This window comes from Lonchura striata, chromosome 13 (assembly GCF_050655825.1).
Source record: "Lonchura striata isolate lonStrDom1 chromosome 13, ASM5065582v1, whole genome shotgun sequence".
In the NCBI taxonomy this organism is placed as follows: Eukaryota; Metazoa; Chordata; class Aves; order Passeriformes; family Estrildidae; genus Lonchura; species Lonchura striata.
In genome coordinates this window covers 6,770,636-6,793,287 of record NC_140715.1, presented here as the reverse complement: position 1 = coordinate 6,793,287, position 22,652 = coordinate 6,770,636, and the positions used below count along the sequence as shown (strand labels likewise).

At 41.7% G+C, this 22,652-nt stretch overlaps 1 protein-coding gene across 25 annotated transcripts in view; it reads left to right on the top strand.

The window, feature by feature from the left end:
- The window catches only part of TENM2 (teneurin transmembrane protein 2), a 1,518,527-nt gene that overhangs the window by 1,460,164 nt on the left and 35,711 nt on the right, over positions 1–22,652 (top strand). For all 25 annotated transcript variants that reach the window (XM_085591001.1, XM_085591002.1, XM_085591003.1 and 22 more), the window contains 4 exons: positions 3,965–4,111; positions 15,409–15,619; positions 20,348–20,467; positions 22,355–22,616. In XM_085591001.1, the coding sequence (XP_085447127.1) occupies positions 3,965–4,111; positions 15,409–15,619; positions 20,348–20,467; positions 22,355–22,616 (740 nt within the window). The remainder of the gene's footprint in view (positions 1–3,964; positions 4,112–15,408; positions 15,620–20,347; positions 20,468–22,354; positions 22,617–22,652) is intronic.

The following is a 22,652-nucleotide window of genomic DNA, read 5'->3' as shown; positions in this document are numbered from 1 at the left end:
TGCTTTTATGTCATTTCTCTAAATTCTTTAGGTACCATCATATCCCAGACTACTTTTATTTGCTCCAGTTCTGTAGTTAACAGCTGTAATGAGAAGATGAGAATTGAAATGTAATTTAAATGTTCCCCTTGAAACTTGTGTGCATCCTGTGAGTGAGGAAACACTGTGCTGTAGAACATACTCTTCACTGCAGGGCTTCTTCACCCACAGGACCACCTGATCCAGCCTCAGCTGAAGTCACTGGAAAGGCTCCAGTGACTGCCAGAGGCTTGGGATGAGGATGTGTGAAATGAGGTCATGTGGAAAGATAAACACGAGATATCATATTCCAGCTGTAGCTGTGCACATGTGCACTAAATGGGGAGAGCTGCTGGGAGCCCAGTCTGCTGGGAGATGCTGTTTGGAGAATAAATGGCTGATGGCACAGGATCTGAAGGACTCAACAACATAAGCTCTTGATTCACTTCTATTTTTCCATGTACAAACTGAGAGGCTAAAAGCATAATACTTTTCTCTAAGTGGTTCTGAGATACCACTTAGAATTTTTTTTCCCTTCATCTCTCCTATTCTCTTTTTTTTTTTTTCTTTTAATTACACTAAGAGGCTACCTCTTCTATTAGAGTTTGGAAACTTTAAAAAGAGAAAGGTTTCTCTACCTTCTCTTTCCCTGGCTGCCCTTTCCCTTTCTTTTTGCAGAAAGATTTGCCCCACCATAAAGTGGGAGTTCTGATGATTCTGACTAAAACCACAAATTGGTTGGGCAAACTTTATGGTTTAGTTTACTTAAAATGTTTGTTTTGGAGTTTAAAGTAGTTTATGCAATGGAAAATCTGTACATGTGTGGGGAGCTGGACATGTGTACTTGTATACTCGAAGTTTGGGAATACCAGAGTAAAAAGGAAATCTGTGCAGAATTTATCCAAAATTGGATTAGAATTCTTGGTGTACTGCCTACATACTGGAAATTAATTTTTTGAGTTCAAAAATGAACTATAACCTCATGATTTAATTTCAGAATAATTTCACTATAGTTGAAAATTGAAAACAGCTTAGCTACAGGCTCAACAAGGACAATGGAATTCAGCACGATCCATTTTTGAACCAAGCACAGTTCATATTTTGGTTTTTGCTTTCATAGTGATTCTCACTCTGATATCTCTCATATGCTCGTAACAGATTCCTGGTGCAACACTGGAAAACGTACTGAAATGTTTCTTGCTGTTTTATTGTGAATTTATATGTACCTGTAGTAAAGTTCTCAGCTTCCAATTCCACAGGCAAGCTGGAGATAGAGAGGAGGGAGGCTGCTTTAGTGTTTCACCTTTAGCAGCAGCTAGAAAAGTGTGAGACACTCAAACTGCTGTTGCCTGTGCTCTGTGAATAAATAGGTTGTCAATCTAGCACTTTAAACAAGCACTTTCTTCTTTTTTAACCTTGCTTCTTGACATTTTCCATTAAGCATACTGTAATGGAAAAGATGAGGAGAATTTCTCTACACACCAGGAATAGCAACCTGTCTGCTTAGCACCGAGGGCCCTTTGCTGTGTGGTGACTGAGAGCTTCATCCCACGCTGGATTGCTGCTTGAGATGAGATGCTGATAGCCCTTCCCTGTGTGGCTGTGGCTGCCTGGCTCTGCGGGAATTCCCCAGGCAGCCGGGAGGCAGCACACTGCTGAGTGTGGCTGCAGAGTGCAGGCAGGCTCTGCCAAAGCACCGAGAGCTGGGTGTGCTCCCTGCAGTCAGCAAAGGCCATCTGTCCAGCTGTGCCACTGAGCCTTGGCTCTGAAGGCTCCTCAGGCAGGCACTTTGTCACCTTGTCCACTCTCCAAACCCCTCGATGGCCACCGAGCCCATGAGATATGTGGAAATCCAGTGTGTGCAGAAGGTGTTCATCAGTGATAATCGCTGCTCACAGGCAACGGTAGGAAGATTTAAATAGAGATAGGCAGTGCAATACCTAAATATAAGCCTTTTTTAGAATAAAACTATTCTTACTGCATCATAATGGAGCTCTGTTTTCTGGTTAATCTAACAGGCTAGAATGCTATATCAATACATTCTTGAAAAAAGGCAAAACCAGAAATCCATATATGCACATAGGCATGTACAGAGACATAACCATGCAAAATACCTAATTAGTTGTCCATTACTTAAAGCTGTTTCAAAGCTAATTCATCATTAACTTAACAGATCTTTTAAGGAAGATGTTATTGTCCAAGCACTTGGATCTTATTGTAGTGTACTGCTGTTCCTTCCCTTCCTTCTGATATTTATGCTGCTCAAACACCAGGTCTGTCTTTGGAAGGCTGCAGTTAAATAAGCTCTGTGGAGGTGGCATCGTGTTTCCTAGCAACACCATGTCTGTGGCAGTGATGCTGCCTTCCCTCTCCTCTCTAAACGCAAAGTCATGTCCATTAATCCCCAGCTGCACTTAAAACTTTTCAGGGATTTTGCTAGCTCCCTACTGTTCATGTTTTCATTTTGCTCAGACGCTGCAAGGCAAACTGCTCCAGTGATTTAATTCTTGTCAGTGCCTCAGTAGAAAACCAACCACATGGGCATATTCACAATTACTATTTGGTTTTCATTTAAAACAAATAATTTGTCCTACACTGTGATGCCTCCCCTCAAACATTATAATTTTGGTCATTCAAACAACCTGACAAATGGAAGAGATAAGCTAAATGTCTTGAAAATCTATTACCTGTGCTGTAAAAGTAACAGATTTTTTTAAGCTAAGATATGTAGTGGCAAAATAACCCTAAATTTAAGTGAAAGAGGCTTTTTTTTTTTTTTTAATACACAGCAGCATTGAAATAAAATTTGTAGGACTTGTTTCTATCTGCCAACAGCTCTCTGTGTAACATGAACTGAATAGTCTTTGACCTCTTGTGATACCAGCTGTGTGAGTTCCAGGGGTATCACTTTGTTGTATGGAAGCTCCTGCAGCATTGTGAGAATGAGTCTGGGGTCAGAGAAACTGCTCTCTGACTTCACCTGCCTACAGCCAAGGCAGCTGGGAGGAGCAGGAGGAGACCAGCTCAGAGCTGTGGCTTTCTGAACAGGTTTGTAAAGGCACACACCTATTGTCAGAGACACAGCCTTCTCCTCCTGCTCAGATGCACAAAGAGGTGCACAGAAAATACCTGTGCTTGTGTGGATTGGGTGTTGATGGGTTTGGTTGTATTTGCCAAGGCTGCAGTTTGGTTTTCTTACCTTTTTTTTCCATAATGAATATTCAGTAAGATACAGTAATGTCTCTTGATACTCATTTACTTACAGGAGAAAGGAGTTCAGGTATTCTATCACCTATGGACATTTGTTAGAACATGTAAGCAGCTTAGCTAATTAATATTTTTGTTCCTAATTTGGCTCTTGCTGTACAATAAGTCATGTCATATTTACAGTCAACTGAAAACACTCATCTTTGAGTGTTCTCAAATCTCTTCTAATATCTCATCCCTTCTAATATGTTTTTCAGCAAGTGTAAGATGTGATACCAAAATATAAGTAAACTTAGTGTTAAATAAGTAGGTATTCTAAAATTACCATCAATGAAGGAAAATATGAATTAATTTATTTAAATAAATAAAAGTATCTATGTAATCTTTGTGTTTAGACTCATTCTGGAGAGTGATGCAACATTCAGTACAAAAAGTCCTCTGAGCATTGACGAGCTTGTTGAAGATGTTCTCCTTCATGTGTATACACATACAGTGGGAAAAATAAGAGACGGATCTTCTGTCAGCAGACTGTCATTTCTATCAGCTTTAGGGCCTTTAGAAGGTTCTTAAAACGTGCTAGAGCAGGTAGGGCTCCTAGCTAGATGCCCATTTCTCCAGGTGCCCCCTTCCTCTCCGCGTGTTCCCGGCGGCAGGACGAGCCTTTTTGTCTGCACAGTAGCGGGACCTGAGCGCGGCGGGAGGGATGCCCGGGGCTCACCTTGTCGCTTTGTGCCCGCAGATGGCTGCCCGGACCTGTGCAATGGCAACGGGAGGTGCACGCTGGGCCAGAACAGCTGGCAGTGCGTCTGCCAGAGCGGCTGGAGGGGGCCGGGATGCAGCGTGGCCATGGAGACCGCCTGTGCCGACAGCAAGGACAACGAGGGAGGTGAGCGGAGCCTCCTCCGGCCCGGGCGGCGCAGGGGCTGCGGGCGGGGTCGCGCTTCGCTCCGGCGGGCGGGACGCGGGGACCCGGCTCGGCGCCAGCCCGGCCCCGCTGAGCTGCGGGCTGCTGGGGGGCACCGGGGCTCCCTGTGCCCCTCGGAGCCCTGGCAGAGCCACCGTGCTGGCCTTGTCCTCTCCTGGGCATAGCCCCTGCCAGGATGTCCCTCAGCCCCGCCAGGCTGTCCCTCAGCCCCGCCAGGCTGTCCCTTGCTGGGCATAGCCCCTGCCAGGCTGTCCCTCAGCCCTGCCAGGCTGTCCCTCAGCCCCGCCAGGCTGTCCCTTGCTGTCCACAGCCTCTGCCAGGCTGTCCCTTGCTGGGCATAGCCCCTGCCAGGATGTCCCTCAGCCCCACCAGGATGTCCCTCAGCCCCGCCAGGCTGTCCCTCAGCCCCTGCCAGGCTGTCCCTCTCTGTCCCTCAGCCCCGCCAGGCTGTCCCTTGCTGGGCATAGCCCCTGCCAGGATGTCCCTCAGCCCCGCCAGGCTGTCCCTTTCTGTCCTTCAGCCCCTGCCAGGCTGTCCCTTGCTGTCCACAGCCTCTGCCAGGCTGTCCCTTGCTGGGCATAGCCCCTGCCAGGCTGTCCCTCAGCCCCACCAGGCTGTCCCTCTCTGTCCCTCAGCCCCGCCAGGCTGTCCCTTGCTGTCCTCAGCCCCTACCAGATTGTCCCTCTCTGTCCCTCAGCCCCACCAGGCTGTCCCTTGCTGTCCCACTGCACAATCCACGCTCCAGGCTCTGCAGGGCTGGGCGAGCTGTGCTCAGTGAGCATGTAGGGTAAGGGGCTGACATCCCTGCTCTGCTTTCCCTGCCCTTTGTCAGGCATATCCTTATTAAATATAGGACGTGTCCTGTGTTTCCCTTCAAATATGCTTTTCCAAGTTTTGTTGAGCCTTCCATGGTGGCCTGATAGCAGTTCTGAGATGTTGTGCTTTCTAAAGATTGGTTAATTTGCTCCTTCATTTAAAGAAACTTTCTTATTCCTTTCAATATAATGTCTTTAGTTAGTCACATAGATTCTTTTTCATGTGCTTCTGCTTTCTGCTATAAACCAAGCATCAGACACAGCTTTTTTTCCTTGAGACTCCTTCCCTTTCCTTTGGCCAATAATTAAGCTAAAGAAAACATCCGCTGTTTGCTGATTAATAAATATTTTATAAATGTATTTCCTAAAACTGCAAAGCAACATTGAGCTGTATCAAGGGTAAAATTGTCATTAGGCTGAGTGCTTTAATTTAAGTCCCAAACTGAGGAACAGGTGTATTTGGTTTTGATTACATGATATTAACCACACCTGAATATCATAAACTTGTTTTCATTTGTAAATCCTCTTGTTAGTTCCTTGGTTTCACATGCTCAGTGCTTACAAAAGTATTTTAGAAGTTCAAAAGCTGTTTCAGAGAACTAGAACTTGCTTTATAGCTGTTACTGAATTATAGAAAGCAGATTCTAACTGCCAGAGTACATTAACTGGTTTTTAAGTATACAACAAAACCCACTAAACTTGTGTTAATATTCAGTGTAAGAAACTAAAAGGTGAAATGCTTAGGTTTGCAGTTTTTACATGCTTTGAAGATTATAAAGGGAAATTTGAAAACGGATGTATTATTAGAATTTCCTCAAAGAAAAGAAAAAGGTTGGAAATGTTATTAGAAAAATTGGAATAAGAGGTTTATTTATCTATCCAGAACATTATTTTGCATTTGTAAAACAGGCAGACAAGCATGGGAGAAAATAACCAGTGACATTATTGAGCTGCTCATCCTAATGAAAAATTGTAGAATTGTAAAACTTATTCAAGGAGGGTAAACAGGAGCTCATCAGAGTTAAAGAATACAGAAAGAATTGTCATACAACAGATACATAATATTATTAATTAATAATTACTGCAGAATTGTATATTCCATTATCATGTGAGTTGCATGGATTTTGGTTTACCATAGTAAAGCACCTGAAAGAAAATTAGTTGGTCTAGCTGAAGGCTGGAAAGGCTTAGGGGAGAACTCTCCAGATGTTCTCAGTGTTTGCATTGTAAGTAATTTTTTTCCAGGGACTAGAGAGGTTACTGGTCACTGGTTCTTGTGAGCGTAAATAGTTTGAAAATTTATGCTTGATCCAAGATCCAAACAACCTGAGAAGTCCCTTTTACCCCCACGTTTTCACATGGGGTTTCTTTGATAAAGGTGGAAATCGGTCTCTTGTCTTCCGACCCTTTGCTCAGCACTTTAATTCGATGATCATTCCTGCTCTTAATAGTCTCATTAATTCCCATGGAATGTTTACATAAGGGAGCTCATCACCTGTTCAGCTGCTGTTTCTCCACAAGCTTCCCAGGCATTCCTGACAGACCAGAGGCACTCTGAGCCACGCTGTGTTTCCTGCACACAGCTGCCCTCGGGCTGTGCCACTGCAGTGCTCTCAGTCTCTCCCATGCCTCGGTGGTTTGTGCTGCTGTAGTTTGCTCAATTATATTTTGGGGTTCAGATTCCTCTGAGATGTCCTGGGGTTCTGTCCCATGTGAGCTGTGAGGACAGAGGCATTGTCCTGACCACCAGTTTGTCAAATTCACAAGAACTACAACAAAACTCAAAACCAAATATAATGTTAATCACTTAATGATTAATATCTCAGAATACAGTGCTGCCTTTGCCTAAGATGTGCTGCTCTGCACATATCTGCTTCCAGGAATCTGTCCTCTGAGCTCTGTGTTCATAGGGGAGTTTGCAGGAATGGAGAGGCTGGAAGGGCTGTGTGTGTTCTGTGCTTCAAGCTGCACCTTTATGTAATTGTGACTCTCTATATAAAGAAACAAAATTAAGTTTTCTCATTAGACAAAGCTGAAAAGTGTACTATGGGAATCAATAGTAAAGATCCAGCTAGTTACCAGAATGCGAGGTTTCACATAAAATGCAAGTTTATTGGAAGTTAAAGAAATTGCCTCTTCTCCCAGTCACTCTTTTCATTTGAAACTCAGCTGAGTTTATTTGCAGCAAAGTGTTGAACTCATTTGCTGCTCCATTACCAACATTGCTCTGTTAACATAAGCAAGTAGTTGTGGGGTAGTACAGAACACACAAGCTGTTCTTTTGGAAGGCAGTGGGGTAGCTAAAAATACTTTTCTTTTTCCTTTTTCCTAAATGAGGTCTTTTCTGGACAGTTGAGCCTCCATCTCTGCATGTTGTTAAAATACAATTCCTTCAGCATGTCACTGAAAGGGAACTATAATTTCCTGTCTTCTGTGGCAGCAGATTTAACATATTTTGGAGCTTTTTCCCCTGTTCAGCCATTCTTATTGCAATTGTATCTCACAATCAGATTCAAAGGCCTTGGGCCAAGTCTTCATTTTATGGATGTCAAGGAGAGCTTTGCCACTGACTCCAGAGGGTTTCTCATTTGTCCTGCTTTGTCTTATTATCTGCCACAATGCAAACTCCATACCATAGTTCAAAAAGAGAAAAATGAAAGATTATACTTAATATTTTCTTTCCATTTTAGATAAATGTCCTTTCATTGGTTTATTCCTAGAAGAGGCAGATGAGTCCCCCTCTCTTTTAGACTTACAAATCTTCATTTTAAATGAGATGTCAGTGTGGATTACTGGCATAAATAAAATGTGATTCCAGAGCAGTGAGAGGAGAGAGTCTCCAAAGCTGCTTTCTCCTCTTGGGGCTGTTCAGGGTGAATGATCTGAGGTAACACTGGGAAATTCACCTGCTTTTGTCCTCACTGGCACATGTCAAATCAAGATATGGGCTTAACTAGGTCTGGAGGTGCCCAAGGCCAGTTTGGAGGGGCTTGGAGCAACCTGGGATAGTGGAAGGTGTCCCTACCCATGGCAGGGGTGGAACTGGATGAGCTGTAAGGTCCCTTCCAACCCAAACCAGCCTGTGATTCTATGATTCATAATGAACATGTTTAGGGTTACTATGGTGCACCTGCTACTTTGCTGAAAAAAACTTGAAAGTCTCTTATTTATCTTTTTGGGTTTGTTTGTTTCTTTGTTTGGTTTTGATGGTTTGTTTGTTTTAATAATTTCTCTGTAAGGACAAAGCCTAACTGAAAAGTAAAGGGATCCTGGCATGAACTAACTTTTAACATTTCTCTAAATTGGAAAGTGCTTCTGTTTTCCAAACCATGTTTGGATTACATAATTTGCTCACTGTGGCTGCTTCTAAAGCTAATATCTTCCCTTAATCAGTCCCTCAGTAATCTAATCATTATTAAGCATCTTTTGGAGGGATTAGAAATAGCTTTATTTTAAGACCTGTAATTGTGATTACAATATATAATCCCCCTAATAGACACGTATAACCCATTTAATTCACCATGGCTTTATTTTAGGAAATTAAGGCATTACTGATGGTATTTTGAGGAATGGGAGAGGATATGCTACTTTTTATATTCCTATTTCTTTTGGCATATTGCACAAGGAAATCACTACTGTGGCTGTTTATACCCATCATTTTGCAATAACTATTTTATAATAATTTGCTTGGTCCTAAATAGAAAAATGTTTTTAGTATCTCAAAGCAGACTCCTTAAATTACTTATGTTTAACTGAATTTCACTTTAGACTTCGCAGCACTTCCAGCTGCATGAGACAATGGGATACGCAGCAAAACTGAAATGTCTTTCCTAAAATATAGTTTCACTAAATGTTGGATGCAGTTGATATCCATCACATTTGAGGAATCTTTGTCCTGAGTGTTTTAGGATAATTTGGGTGAGAGATTTAAGAATCCTGTCCCCTGCAGAGGCAGCCTTGGCACAGGCCCATATTGCCCACTGAGGTTGCTCTTTCTAGGCTTTTCTTTTCCTTCTTTCTCTCTTCTCCTGCCTATCTGTTCAAATTTACACATTCTTATATTTTTTATTAACGAGAGAGTTAAATTATGTAATCTCAGAGAAAGACAAACAGGAAATAAGCAAAGTTTTGCTAAATTTGTTTGTTTTGTATTTGACCAGGATGGAGAAGGCAGGTGCAGGCAGGTTAAAAAGAAATAATTTTTTTAAAAAGCTTAAATGAAATCACTGCTTCTATCACTTCCCAGATCACATTTCTCCTCACAATATAATTATCTGGACTAAAATTGGTAGGAGAAGGAAAGGAAGCAACCAACAGCAGTATAGAATACTAAGCCAAATAGAAATGAGGGATTTCTTATTTGTTATGCAAAGTGGCACATTCTTTTTAAAATACATTTTAATTTCTTTTCCACTTGGCTTTCCAAAGAGAGATGTGCACCTCTCGGAAGGCAAATTTTGCCCTTCAGTTTGTTACTCTATATCTTTAACCCCACCAGGAAGTACAGTTGGTAATTCTGTTTGGCACAATACATTAAAGATAATGAATTAGAGAAAGCCAACTATGTGCTCCAGTATGAAATCTCTTCAATTCACAAGAAAAATGCATTTCTAGTGAAGTTCACTGTCAGGACAGTGCACTTGACTGATTGAAAGGCTGTTTATTTGAGTTGTCTTAGAAAACTCATCTCCAAAATTAGACAGAAGGAAAATAGAAAGAAAAGAGAAGTGTCTTCCTGCAATAAACATTTAGAAAAAAATTGCTTTTAGAAAATTACAAATCCTGTGACTTGATACTGCATCAGGCTCGTGACATTTAAGATAATACAAGTATTTCACAGCACAAAAGCAAATCATGTAATTTAGCTTGCCTCAACAAGCATTGCCTCAGCGGGGGTCTCTAATTCAGCACAGACAAAAGATTTTATGAAGTTCTCAATATAAATACCCAGAATACTCTTGGCACAGAAAATACCTTCCCAGAGCCTGTACAATAGTCAGTTGTGGAACATTAAATGCAATCAGGAGCTGAAATCTGTAGTGGATGGGGGCCAGAGCGAGTCACGTGGGCTCGGGTATAAAATCTGTATCAAGAGTAGGCACTCAAATTTTGACAAGAGCTAATGAGTGTGCTTGTATGTGATTGTGTTACAGCTTCATGTCAGCCTCTAATCGCCTTTACACACATTAGCCAGCTTATCCCTCCCCGTCCCTCTCGGGATGTGGGCTACGATAACTCACTCTCAAAACTGGGGAGGAGGAAAAGCAAGGAGCTCAGAGCCTGCAAATTCCACGGTTTGAAAAGGCACCAGCATCCCTGTAGGTGTCCATGTACACTGGAGCTGGGCAAACATTGTTTTTCAAGGTTGTTCTCACCTTGTAGCCTTTTGGGTCAGCCTGGCTCTGAGCAAGGAGTGGTTTGGAGCTGGAGCATCAATTACCCACAGGTTCTGAGGGCCCCAAGCTGGAGCTACACCTGCAGTGGGTTCCTGCAGCTGCTGCTCTCAGGAATGAGGCTTTTCCTGCCTGCCTGAGCTCCAGCAGCACAGGATCCCAAGTGGGCCAGGGAAGTGGGGCGGGTGCTTCACCACTCTCACTTCCAGGGTGTTTTAAAACCTCAGTGGGGAGGATTTTGGGTATTCAAGGCACAACCAATCTCCAGGTTCATTTTACCTTACCACAATTTGGGATTTACAATCCAGTTTGTCCTGAAAGATAGTTTGGTTTACAAAAATACTCTGTTGTGCTCATAGTTAGGTACAAAAGCCAGTGTTGTAATGAATATCCTGATAGTTTACAGGGAGTCTTTACAGGGCTGGAGCAGGAATAGAAGCATTCCCTTTCTTGTTAGCAGCAGGAATTTCTGAGGAATTATTTTGAATGATACATGCCAATATAGATAACAGTAATTAGATGATGCTACAAAAGTGTGAAAATTTGGGTTAAATATTAGATAAACTTCCTGGTAATAAGATATTCTGGGCTGTGGCATAGCCTGGCTGTGGAAGCAGTTTTGCATGCAGTTTTAGAGCTCAATTAATATATTTCTGTGTTGGCAGAGAAGGCCTACTCTTTTGATAATCTGATAGAGCATCTCTAATTCTTTCACCTTGGGTATATTAATACTGCACATAATTAAAATCAGTTCATGATAAATTAACTAATTTGCCCTTAGAGTGATCAAAGACCCTTTTGCCCTCAGGGTTTGTAGTAGCTGCTGTTCCCCCCACTCCCTACCTCCATTTTAATCATCAGTCTGAAATGTTTATTGGAAAAAGAAAAATTTCCAGGAATTAGGCTCTGAAAGTCCCCAGCTCCTGCAGCTAGTGAAGTGTAAGGATGCCCTCTGCTGAGCGTGGGCTCAGGAGTTTTGGGTGGAAGCAGAGTTGTCCCTTGCTGGGTACAGAAAGCATTGGCTCAGCAAGTTGGATGTCAGGTCAAAGTTCACCCATTCTGATGTGCATCGTGAATTGAACCTGAAGCACAACCTGCAAGTAATTGAAGAAATGTGGAAACTGTAGATAATTTACATATATAGCTCAAACATCAACTTTCTGCAGAAAGGTGTAGCACCTTTCTAGTTCTGCAATCCAATAACCTGGACGTGGTGAGAAATATATTCAGTGATGCTGGAACACTGATGCTAAGAGGTTCTAAATACATTAGAACAGGAGTGTGGTAAAATATATCACTGTTCCTCCTGAGAGCTTTTTTAGTCCTTCTAATGATGGTCAAGAGGAACACAATCTTAAGACAGTCATAAATATGAAATGCAGGAGTAGGTTAATCTACTTTCAAGTACTTCTTTGAAGTTTTCTCTATGCTGTGTAATGAAGTCTGCCAAAAAGTTTGTGGAACAGTTCACATAAAGTTGAAAAATGTGTGGATCCGTTAGCCAAGTGAACTGTTCAAGAGATGTACCATGTCACTTGCTGTATTTCTGGAAAGATTTGGGAATTCAGAAAAACCACAAACACCAATGGAGAGCTAATCCTGTGCTGCCACTTTAAATCAGATCAAAATTTCCTATTTCTCTCATCTCAGTTAAGGCCAAGTCAGGACTTGTGTTGGTCTCAGATTGTTGGAGGAGGTTCAGGAGCATCTTAGCTCCCTCTCCCATCACCTCCCTTTAGCATGCAGAGTATCAGAGAGGTCACTGCCCACTTGAAATTCAGCTGTGTGTGCCATGAAAAGCAGCAGCATTTTGGTGTGGAAAGTGGTGAGGGTTTGTCATTGAATGAATCATATAAATAATTCAGCATATCTGAGAAAATTTGGAGGATGACAAGCTCTGAAATATATATTAAAACCCACAGTACTGAATTCTAATTAAAATTTATGTTAATAGCAGAATTTTCTTTTACAGAAGGTACTTTTTTTCTAACTCTGGTTTTAATCAGCTGAGTCTAATGCAAATAAATGATTCTGTAACAATTTACTTCATATATAAGAGTACAGGATGGCTGGGGAAATGGGCTGAGAGAAACCTCAGGAAGTGCAAGATCCTGCACCTGAGGAAGAACAACCCCAGGCACAAATGTCACTCGTGTCACTTTGTCCAATGACTGAGCAGTGGAGTAGGGTGCCCAGTGAGGCTGTGGAGTTCCATCCTTGAAGACATTTCAAAAGCTGTGTGGGCAACCTTGGCAACCAGCATCTGGTAGCCTTGCTTGAGCAGGGGGCCGGGCCTGATCAGCTCCAGAGGTCCTTGCCAATCTCAGCCATTCTGTGATAATGGTCCAGATAGCAAATTAGGCAAAAGTGAGCTACAAACAGATGTATTCTTACAGTAACCACTACTCTTTCATGCATGGAGGCAGAGATTTCAGAGCAGCAAAGTCAATAGGAGCAGCAGCTGTGGATGTGAGCAGCACAGTGGTGTGTAAGCCTGATAGCAAGCAGCAGTGCCCAGGGCCTGGCTGTGTGTGCTGAACAGACCCAGACCTCGCTGCTGCTGCTGCAACAAGCTGGATCAGCTAGTTCACATGAGGTGAAAATATCCTAAATCCTGAATCTTGCCATCTGAGGATAAATTATTACAGGGGAGTATAGCCATATAAGTAATAATGTTTGAAAAAGTAAATTGTGTTATGTTCTGTGGCTGTCTTTTCTAAATATTGTTTTAAGCATCTGAAAGCATCTGAGTCTGACTTCACAGAACTGCAGCAAAACCTTCTTACATGGAAGGAATCACAGGCAGGTTTTTCCCTGTTGTTGAATGGAGATGTTTCCAGCCTCCCAGGTCCTGAACTGGCAATTCAGAACAGTTTGATTGCCTGCTTGATTGTTTGTGAGATAACGGCGAGATTGGCAGTGGCAGGGTAATTTACTGAAGATTGCAATGTCAGACAATATCCAAGGGGGCTCGTGAGCATAAAGATGTGATTCACATGAGTGACAGGAGCCTGAGGGATTGATATGCCCATTCCAAGTTCATGGTGTCATCACAAGTGTTTGGCTACAGCATCCCATAATCGGCTGCATGATGAGGGCATTACAGGCAGAACTTGTGCTCACCTCTAATAACAACTATGGCCAAAATATGGAGCAGCTTGAATAGGTAAATGTAAATTTGTCAGAGGGAGTGATTTATGTCCTGTGGTTTGCCTCTGTTATTTCTAGTGTGTTGATAGGATTTCCTTGTCTGGTGGTCATCTGAGAAACACAACTGAGTGGACTTAACAGGGGGCAAAGCTCAGTTCATAGTTGTAGAGGTCTCACAGGCTGGGGGAGAAGCTGAGGAATTGTCAGAGCTTAACAGGAAAACTGCCTTGAGTTATACCCTGAAGCTAATGATGTCCTCAGAACGATTATATAAAGTGGGGAGAAAATTAGCTGTAGCAAAACAGAAAGATCCTGCAGCCTTTTTGGACAGAATTTCAAGATGAATGGAGCTCTTAATGTGAATAGGCGAGTGACCTTAAAGCAACATATAGCTCTCACAACAAGGTAGTTTGTCTGACTTAAATCCCCTTAGAGGCCCCAGTGAAACATTGTCAGCGTAACCTGGCAATTTTGTTTTTAAATCAGGTCAGGCACAGTCATTTCAGGCACACAAAATGGGTTGGAAATAAAAGGCTAATTGTAAAATAAGAAAGTTTTTTGTAGTTTTAGATTGATTTTTTTCCTTTAGGTTGTTGTTTTTCCAGTTATCACTGTGCTGGTCTATTGTGCACTTGAAAATCCTGAAAATGCATGAGTCATGATCTTACCCTAAGGTACTTTTGTCTGCTTCCATACTGGAATGCTCTCTCTTATGTGTGATTTGAATATATGCCCAGGCCATATTTGTATTCAAAAATCAGATTGATACACCTTGGGAAGTTTTACAGACATAAGTAGATTGCAGATTGAACTCCTGATTCTTGCCAGAGTAGATGAACAAAAGTCTCTAAATTTTTTAAGATGATAATATTCTAAAGCAAATGGTTAATAATTTCTAAATCATAGCAAAACTCCATTGAGAGAACATATTTCAGTTTAATAATAATACCAAATGAAGAGATGATGTTAGAATTGTTACTGTATGTGCTAAAATTGATATTTATCTAAGCATACAGATTGACCTCTCCCTTGATTCCCTTTTAATTTCTGGTGTCAAAATTCTCTTTTTTCTTAAAAATGCATATGAAAAAATATTCATTATAGATAACCTGATCTGTAATAAGATGATTTAACCCACCAATTTTGTGACTGATCCTTCCAAGTATGCACACTTGAAAGGATTTGAATGTTTTTTGATGCAGAAAACATCTGGGTCAATCACTGCATCCAAGTAGAGCTGGAGCTTGACCAGAGCCTGAACTCTAATTGGAGGATATCACTTAACACATTTTAAAACAAAACTCTTAGAAACAGCAGTTATGAGTAAAAAACATTAGGGTTACAAACCAATCAAACCTGGCACACAGGTTGTGAGCCAGGTATCCACGGGATGTGGGAGTTCCAGCAGCCCTTCCCTAGGAACTGCCAAAATAGCTACAGTGTAATTTGTATTTTACTTAGGTAATGAGAATTTTGTCATCCCCATCTCCTCTTAGCTCCTCAAACAGAACAAATAAAATCAAATAGCATAATTCTCAAGATAAAAAACAAACAAACAAACAAACAAACAAAAATCAAACAAGCAAATAACTTAAACAGAAATCCTTCATTGTTTCAACTTCCTTTTGCCTAATTTCAGCCCTTGACAGATTCCTTGAGATTTATCCTCATTTAATGCAGATTTACATTAATTGTAGTGGTTTTTAAGCAGTGTGCTCAAAAGCCTCATCTTCATGGCAGGATGACTGCCATCCTCATTCAGGTTGACTGAATTACCAGGTTTGGGGCATGGGATGGTATGAAGAGTGAACTTTAACAGTTTTTCCCAGTGCTTTAAGCTCTCCATGGGTATTGCTGCTGTACAGCTCAGTGCTGGATCTCAGTGCCTGTCCCCTTTCAGATGGGCTGGTGGACTGCCTGGACCCTGACTGCTGCCTGCAGGCCACCTGCCAGAACAGCCTGCTGTGCCGGGGCTCGCGGGACCCGCTGGACGTCATCCCGCAGAGCCACGCCGGAGCTCCCGCCGTCCGCTCCTTCTACGACCGCATCAAGCTGCTGGTGGGCAAGGACAGCACCCACATCATCCCTGGGGAAAACCCCTTCAACAGCAGGTGAGAAAGCCCCTTCAACAGCAGGGAGCAGCTGGGAACGTGACACCTGTCTGGCTTTGAAAAGACAGGTGTCAGCTAAGGAAAGCAGGAGCCTCCCCTGAAATGGAAAATGTAAGCCCCCTCCCTCTGAATTTTTTTAATTTTGAAATTAAGGGACAAAGATATGGGAATAGGAATAACAGTTCTTTACTAGGAAAATTAAAATACAAATGCAATAGTACAAAAACCAGAAAACAAACCCCTGCCAGAGTCAGAGCAGGCCCTGTCCCCCTGTGGGTCAAGGAGGTGGCTCAGCCCCATCCCAGGGGGGCTCAGCCCTCCTGCAGTGCCAGCTGTGCTTCTGCTGGAGCAGGATCCTGCACAAGGGGGGAGTTTTCCTCTGGAGCTCCAGGGCTGCTGGAGATGGGCCTGGGCTCCTCTGGGAATGCAGTGGGAAGAAAGCTGCTCCTTGGGAATGCAGTGGGGAAGAAAGCTGCTCCCCTGGGAATGCAGTGGGGAGAAAGCTGCTCCTCTGGGAATGCAGGGGGAAGGAAGCTGCTCCTCTGGGAATGCAGTGGGGAAGAAAGCTTCTCCTCTGGGAATGCAGTGGGAAGAAAGCTGCTCCTTGGGAATGCAGTGGGGAAGAAAGCTTCTCCTCTGGGAATGCAGTGGGAAGAAAGCTGCTCCTCTGGGAATGCAGGGGGCAAAGGCTGCTGTGATGTTCCCAGGTCAGATTGGATCCAGGTAGGAATGTTTGGCTCCTCTCCTGGGCACAGCATCTCCCCATGGATGATGGAATTTTCTCAGCCATGCTAATGGGACACTCACTGGCCATGAACAGAAGAGATCTCCTGAAGGGAGGATTGACTGTGGGAGGGATAAAGAAAAAACTACCCAATGAGCAGAAGATACCTGCCCCACCTCTGACAGATAGGAAGATAATACACACCCCCATTTCCAGCCTAAGACACTCCAGATCTGTGCATTGCCAGTGATTCTATTTGTGGCTTTACAGGAGCTGCTGCTTGCAGGTGCTTCATCTCAGGCATTGATCACACTAATACCATGCTGGTGCAGTTTATGAGGTGGCCTCTTATTTTATAATAGAGTTTTATTAGCATTTTAACAGTGTGGCAACACCCAGAAGGTTTCTTCCACTGAGTAGGAGCTTCTGAGGTTTATACTTTATGAAGACTGCAGTCTAGAAAAAGGAAAAACACTAACTAGATTCCAGTTCATTTTTAATGTAGTGCCATTAGCACAAATTTCAATAATGGAATAGCATTCCAAATAATTTTAAAAATCCATTGATTGATGGAGTTTTATTATTTATTCCTTACATAAAACAATTTTACTTGTAGCATTGATCCACCTGACTAGGTTTTCTTTTTCTTCTTTTTTTTTTCTTTTTCTATGTGTGTTTTCCAAGATTATTAATTATATATTTGCAATTAATCTAAAAGCCAGCACTTCATTAATTAATATTTAATGCCATTGTATACTTACAAGAAGACTGATATTTATCAATATTATATAAATAGGTCTCCATGGAAAGATGCTAAGAAATTGATCAGTATATTATTTATGTTCATATCACCAAAGTTAAGACTGAAGCTAAGACTTCATTTGAGATAACACCCAAAGGATTGCACTTCATTACGGGAAATTGTTTTCTCAGTCAGGATCCCATTACAGGCTTAGTGGGTGATGTAGAACATGCTCCTAAATATTTGTCTGTGAAAAGAGGATCATAATGTTTCTGGATGCACCAGGCAGGTCCCCATTGTACTCACCCCTATGCTGCACACAATCATTTCCATATTCCATATTCCATCAGGAAACCCCTGTTGGATCCTACTCTATGTAATACAGATTTTATGCTTTCTATAAAATACTCCATGCATACACACATGGAGTTGTTAAAAAAAATGGGGGGAAAATTGTTCTCTTTTCACCTAAATTTGTGGTGGATTTTCTTTTTTAATCCTGAAAGTGTTCAAGGCCAGGTTGAATGGGGATTGGAGCAGCCTGATCTAGTGGAAAATGACCTTACCCATGGCAGGGGGTTGGAACAAAATTATCTTTAAGGTCCCTTCAAACCCATTCTATGATTCTATGAATTAGTGCTCTAAACTAAACAGGAACTGAGCATTTCGATCCTGAGGCTCCTTTTAAAAAAACCCTCATTGGAAACTTTTGATCTTTTTTTATATTCCTGATGGTAGGAGTCTCAGTTCTGTTTTATTCATCTGAGCTACACTGCAGATTTTCATATATCTTTGCAAATGACCTATTAGTGATGTTAAAATTTGCCTTCACCTTTAGTTTTGAAGGTATTTCCAACAATTCTATGGCTCAGCTGCTAATTTTGGTACCAATTTTGGCAAATCTAATGGGTAGTGTCAAATTTTAAGTTTTGGAACTGATGGGTTTGTCTTTTAAAAGTGCCACAAAGTCACACTCCCAACTTTTTCATATTCTGAAACTGCCATTGTCTCAAAAAGTAGCTCCTGTGTTTGTAAGCTGTCTGCTTATCTCAGTCTGTTGTTCCATTGAAAGACATGAAAAAGTGGGACATAATAATCGTTTGGGGTTTTTTCCAGTCTTAGTTTAAGAAAAAAAAAGTTTTCTACTACTTTGCTGAAAGAATAAATAATAAAATGCATTGATTGCTAAAATAGGTAAATCTCAATTATTTTTTTGCTGTGCAGAAACAAGATTAAATTGTGTTTTCAGGGGAAAAAAAGCTATTTGTTTTTATATATTTAAATTCCTTGATAAAAAAAATATATATATAATTCCTGTATAAGTTCAATTTTTCTGTTACACTTTTAAAATATTACCAAAGATGATTGTGTGACTATTAGCCAAAACATTGTTTCTTATAAATCCATATTTTAGCTACATTTTAGCTTATTCTAATATCCATTGTGTTCCTTATTTAGAATTTTAGAAATGAAAAGGAATAATATTGACCAAAACATTTTAATTCAAGTTATTTCCTAAAATATTAAAATTGAAGGTGGAAAAAAATTAAGTCATGGGCATTATTAGTTTTCTTCTGCCATCTGGCAATTTCTTTCTAAATCTACTTTCTGCACAGTTTCCCTAGAGAAGCTTGAGTGACTTTTTTCCTGCAACTATTTCTGTGTGTTTGTCACATAAAATAATTCAAGCAAAATGAATAATGCCAAAACAATTATCTTGGTCCAATGTGTTCCCAAGCAGATTTTTCTCAACAGGTTTCAATTTATATTAAATTCCATATTCTGTTACAAAATGTTGATTTAGCAAATTAAAAATTGACCTGACAGGTCAAGAAGCACTTGAAAGTCCTAAAAGGAAAGTAACAGAAATGGCTCGTTTTTACTTATTAGATTTTTTAAATGTAATATCAAAGAAAATATTGCACTCTCTCTGGAATAAAAATTTGAGGAAGTAGTTGTCAAATGGGCAATATAATACAGTTAAAAAGGTACCTCACAGCCGCTGAACATCTCAGAGTGGGCAGAAAAGAGCTGCAAACCATCCCTGGTGTGAGCGACGGGAGGAGCAGATCTGTGCCAGGGCCCTCCCAGAACCCAGCAGCGTTTGTCATGTCCAGCCACACTCAGCCCAGGTGGATCCCCCTGCCCAGCTCACACATGCCTGCCTCAGGGTGCCGTGCCTGGAGCCTGCTGAGCTCTGGGAGCAGCCCCAGTCCTGCTGGGAAGGGCTCTTCCCTTCTGTCAGCAGAGAGATGGAGGCTCGTGCTGGAGGCACAATGAATAGATAAATCTTTTCACCCATGACTACAGCAAAGTGCAATTTTACAATCCCTGAGACTATGGGTTAAGAGGACTTCACCTTCTCCTTGTTTTCACCTTCTCCGGTTTTCACATTTACAGTGTAGCAATGGAAGCCATCTACCAAGAGCTTTTCCTTTTCCATTTCCCTTTTACCACACAGCTTCCCCCTCCCCAGTCTGCTTCTCTTAGGGTTCAGGGAAAGGAGCCAGGGGCTGGAACCTCCTCTCCAGCTGGGAGCAGCAGCACTTTGTGCCTGCTGTGCACTTAGCAGCAGCAGAGCACGTGCCAAAGAGAAAAAACTGACTGTGCCTCTTAGAGGAATAGCTCATCTTCATCTCCCTTAGGTTAAACAAAGCTGCTTATCCTGCTGGCCAAAGAAATGCTTTGTCTTGCCTGTGTGTAAAGCTGGACTTTAAACCAAATCTTCCTCTTGGCAAAGTGCAAGCAAACATTCCAAACCAGGCTGGAATGCAGTGTACAGACATCAGTCATTCCCTAAGATGAGGGAATTTGAACCTTGATGTGAAGAATTGGTCATATAAAACAGAGATGTGGCATGTGGCATTGCTCTGTGTTTTTCAAGTGTGTTTTGGCACCCAAAGGTGTGGTACTGTACCCTGCAGGGAGGTTTTGGAGTTTCAGTGTGGCTGTAGGGGCACAGCTCCGGCCTGGCTGAATGGGAGGGAGCTTTGTACTCTGCAAAGCCTCATTAGACAATGAGGCAAGAAAAGCACTGACTGCCATTCTGTGTACACTTCTCACTGCATAAACAAGCATTTTCTTGATTTAGGTGTATAGAGGGAGCTGGGCAATATTGTGGTCCCTGAGTATTCTAAAATCCTTTGGACTAAAACTGTGTTTAGAGTAAATGAGGTACAGGTGTTCTACTACTTCACTTATAAATGACATAACCTTGCTTTTGTAATTAGCTTTAATACCTTTAATTCTCTTTTTTTTTCAGTCTTGTGTCACTCATAAGAGGCCAAGTGGTGACTACAGATGGGACTCCTCTAGTTGGGGTCAACGTGTCGTTTGTCAAGTATCCAAAGTATGGCTACACCATCACTCGCCAGGATGGCACGTGAGTGTCCCTGCTCCACGGAGCCCCTGTGTGCTGAGGAGTGTCTTTGCTGATTAACAGATGGTGTGATCTAATGGAACCATGTGGTACCAGGCATTGCCTGCCTCCCAGGGCAAAGAGCTATTAAGTAAACACAAAAGTAATTTTTCACACGGCATTTTGAATACTAAGTGCATGTAAATACGAGCAGGCTGACTTCTGATAATGACGTGTTAGCAGGCAGACTCCTTTCAAATAAATTGTTCTGTATCTATGAAAACATTTGTGGGCTGCAGCAATATCCAGCTGAGACAAGAAATATTTGATTTTAAAATGCAGAGCAGGCTAACACTTCTAGAAAAAAGGAAAGCATCATTATAGAATAGTATATTTTGTTAAAATTTCCCTTCTGTTTCTCTTTGCTTTTGGAGATACATTCTCTTTTGAGTTTCTTCAGGGTAGAATGTAATCAAAAGATTCTAATTGAATATATTTAGACAATTTCCTGCTGTGCAAAGAAGTGCTTTTGCCCCCTTGTATCAGCTTATTTGAAATGCACACAAATTCAGATAAACACAAGTCAGTGTGTCATGGTTTATCTGGTTTACTGGCTCTGGTAACTAAAACAGTTTATCTGACACAGGCATTGTAAACATTTGCCATTTTATCTTGATCTTGCATAAAAACAATAGAATTTATATAATTAATAGGAGTCAACTGAACTATAGGGAGTATTTAAACTTCATAATTTCCAGAATATTAATCTATTATAATAAAAGTATAATGTTGATTTCAGTGGTTTGAAATTGCAGTAAATAGTGAACTGAACAATATTTAAATCTGCATAGATTATTGGCATGATTGAGTAATTTGTTATGTCGCCAGCATTTACATAGAACTGATACCTGTTTCTGTTGTCAGAACAACCTGGAAGCATTTCTCCTTTAAGCCAGGTTTCAAATGCCTGTCCAGCTCCACATTACTGCTGTGATTGTGTAGGGCTTGGAAGTAAACACCTAGTTTCTCTGAAAAATGATAGATGAGTTATCTTAGGGACAGGAATTCTTACCTGTAGAACATTTTTCATTACTGTTCTCTTACTGCCGTATGTCCCAGTCTATGTTTGATGGACCGGATCTTTTAGGAAAGGGATAATTCAATGTCCTACTCAGAATGCACTTGGCTTCTCTGCTGTTTCCTTATAAAGGTGACTTGTAATAATAAATGTGGTGGTTTGTTTGTTGGGTGTTTTTTAATTATTTGATACAGATGTTACAATTTTATCAGAATGAGTTTTGTCCTAGTGACTTTAAATCATTGCTTGTCTTGGCTGGTTTTCAGCTGTTTAGTTGCTACAGGTTCACATCCCATTATTGATCATTTGAACCATGACATTTAAAACATAATCATGGTCTGCTCACTCTCCCCACCTCCGGTGGTGTGGGGAAAGAACCACCAGGGTAAAAGTAAGAAAAATCTGGCATTGAGATAAAAACAGTTTAATAACTGGAATAATAATTATAAAAACTGAGCAGCTTTTCCCCTAGCTTATATAATGACAGTAGCACTGTGTGATCTGGGGTATCCCTCAGTTCAGTTGGGGTCAGGTCTCCCAGCTGTGTCCCCTCCTAGCTCCCATTCTGCTCCCTGGTGGGATGAGGAGGAAAGGCCCTGACTCTGTGTAAGTACTGTTCTGCTATAATAAAAGCATCCCTGTGTTTTCAACATCATTCTCATCCTGAATCCAAAACTCAGCACTCCACCAACTACTAGGAATAAACTCTATCCCAGCCAAAATCAGACAGATACCCATCACTGTTGGTATGCCTCTATAGCTGTGTCATTAGCCAGGAATGTGATTACTGGAATTGCTCAGTCTTGTCACTTCTAAAGGCCACACTTTTCTAGGTTTGACTTGGTTGCAAATGGTGGAGCCTCCCTGACGCTGCACTTTGAACGGGCCCCGTTTATGAGCCAGGAAAGGACAGTGTGGCTGCCGTGGAACAGCTTCTATGCCATGGACACACTTGTGATGAAGACAGAGGAGAACTCCATTCCCAGCTGTGACCTCAGCGGGTTTGTCCGCCCTGACCCAGTCATCATTTCATCACCACTTTCAACTTTCTTTAGTGACGCTCCCAGCCGCAATCCCATTGTGCCAGAAACCCAGGTAAGAGCAGTGTGAGTGAACAGGGCAGAGAAATCA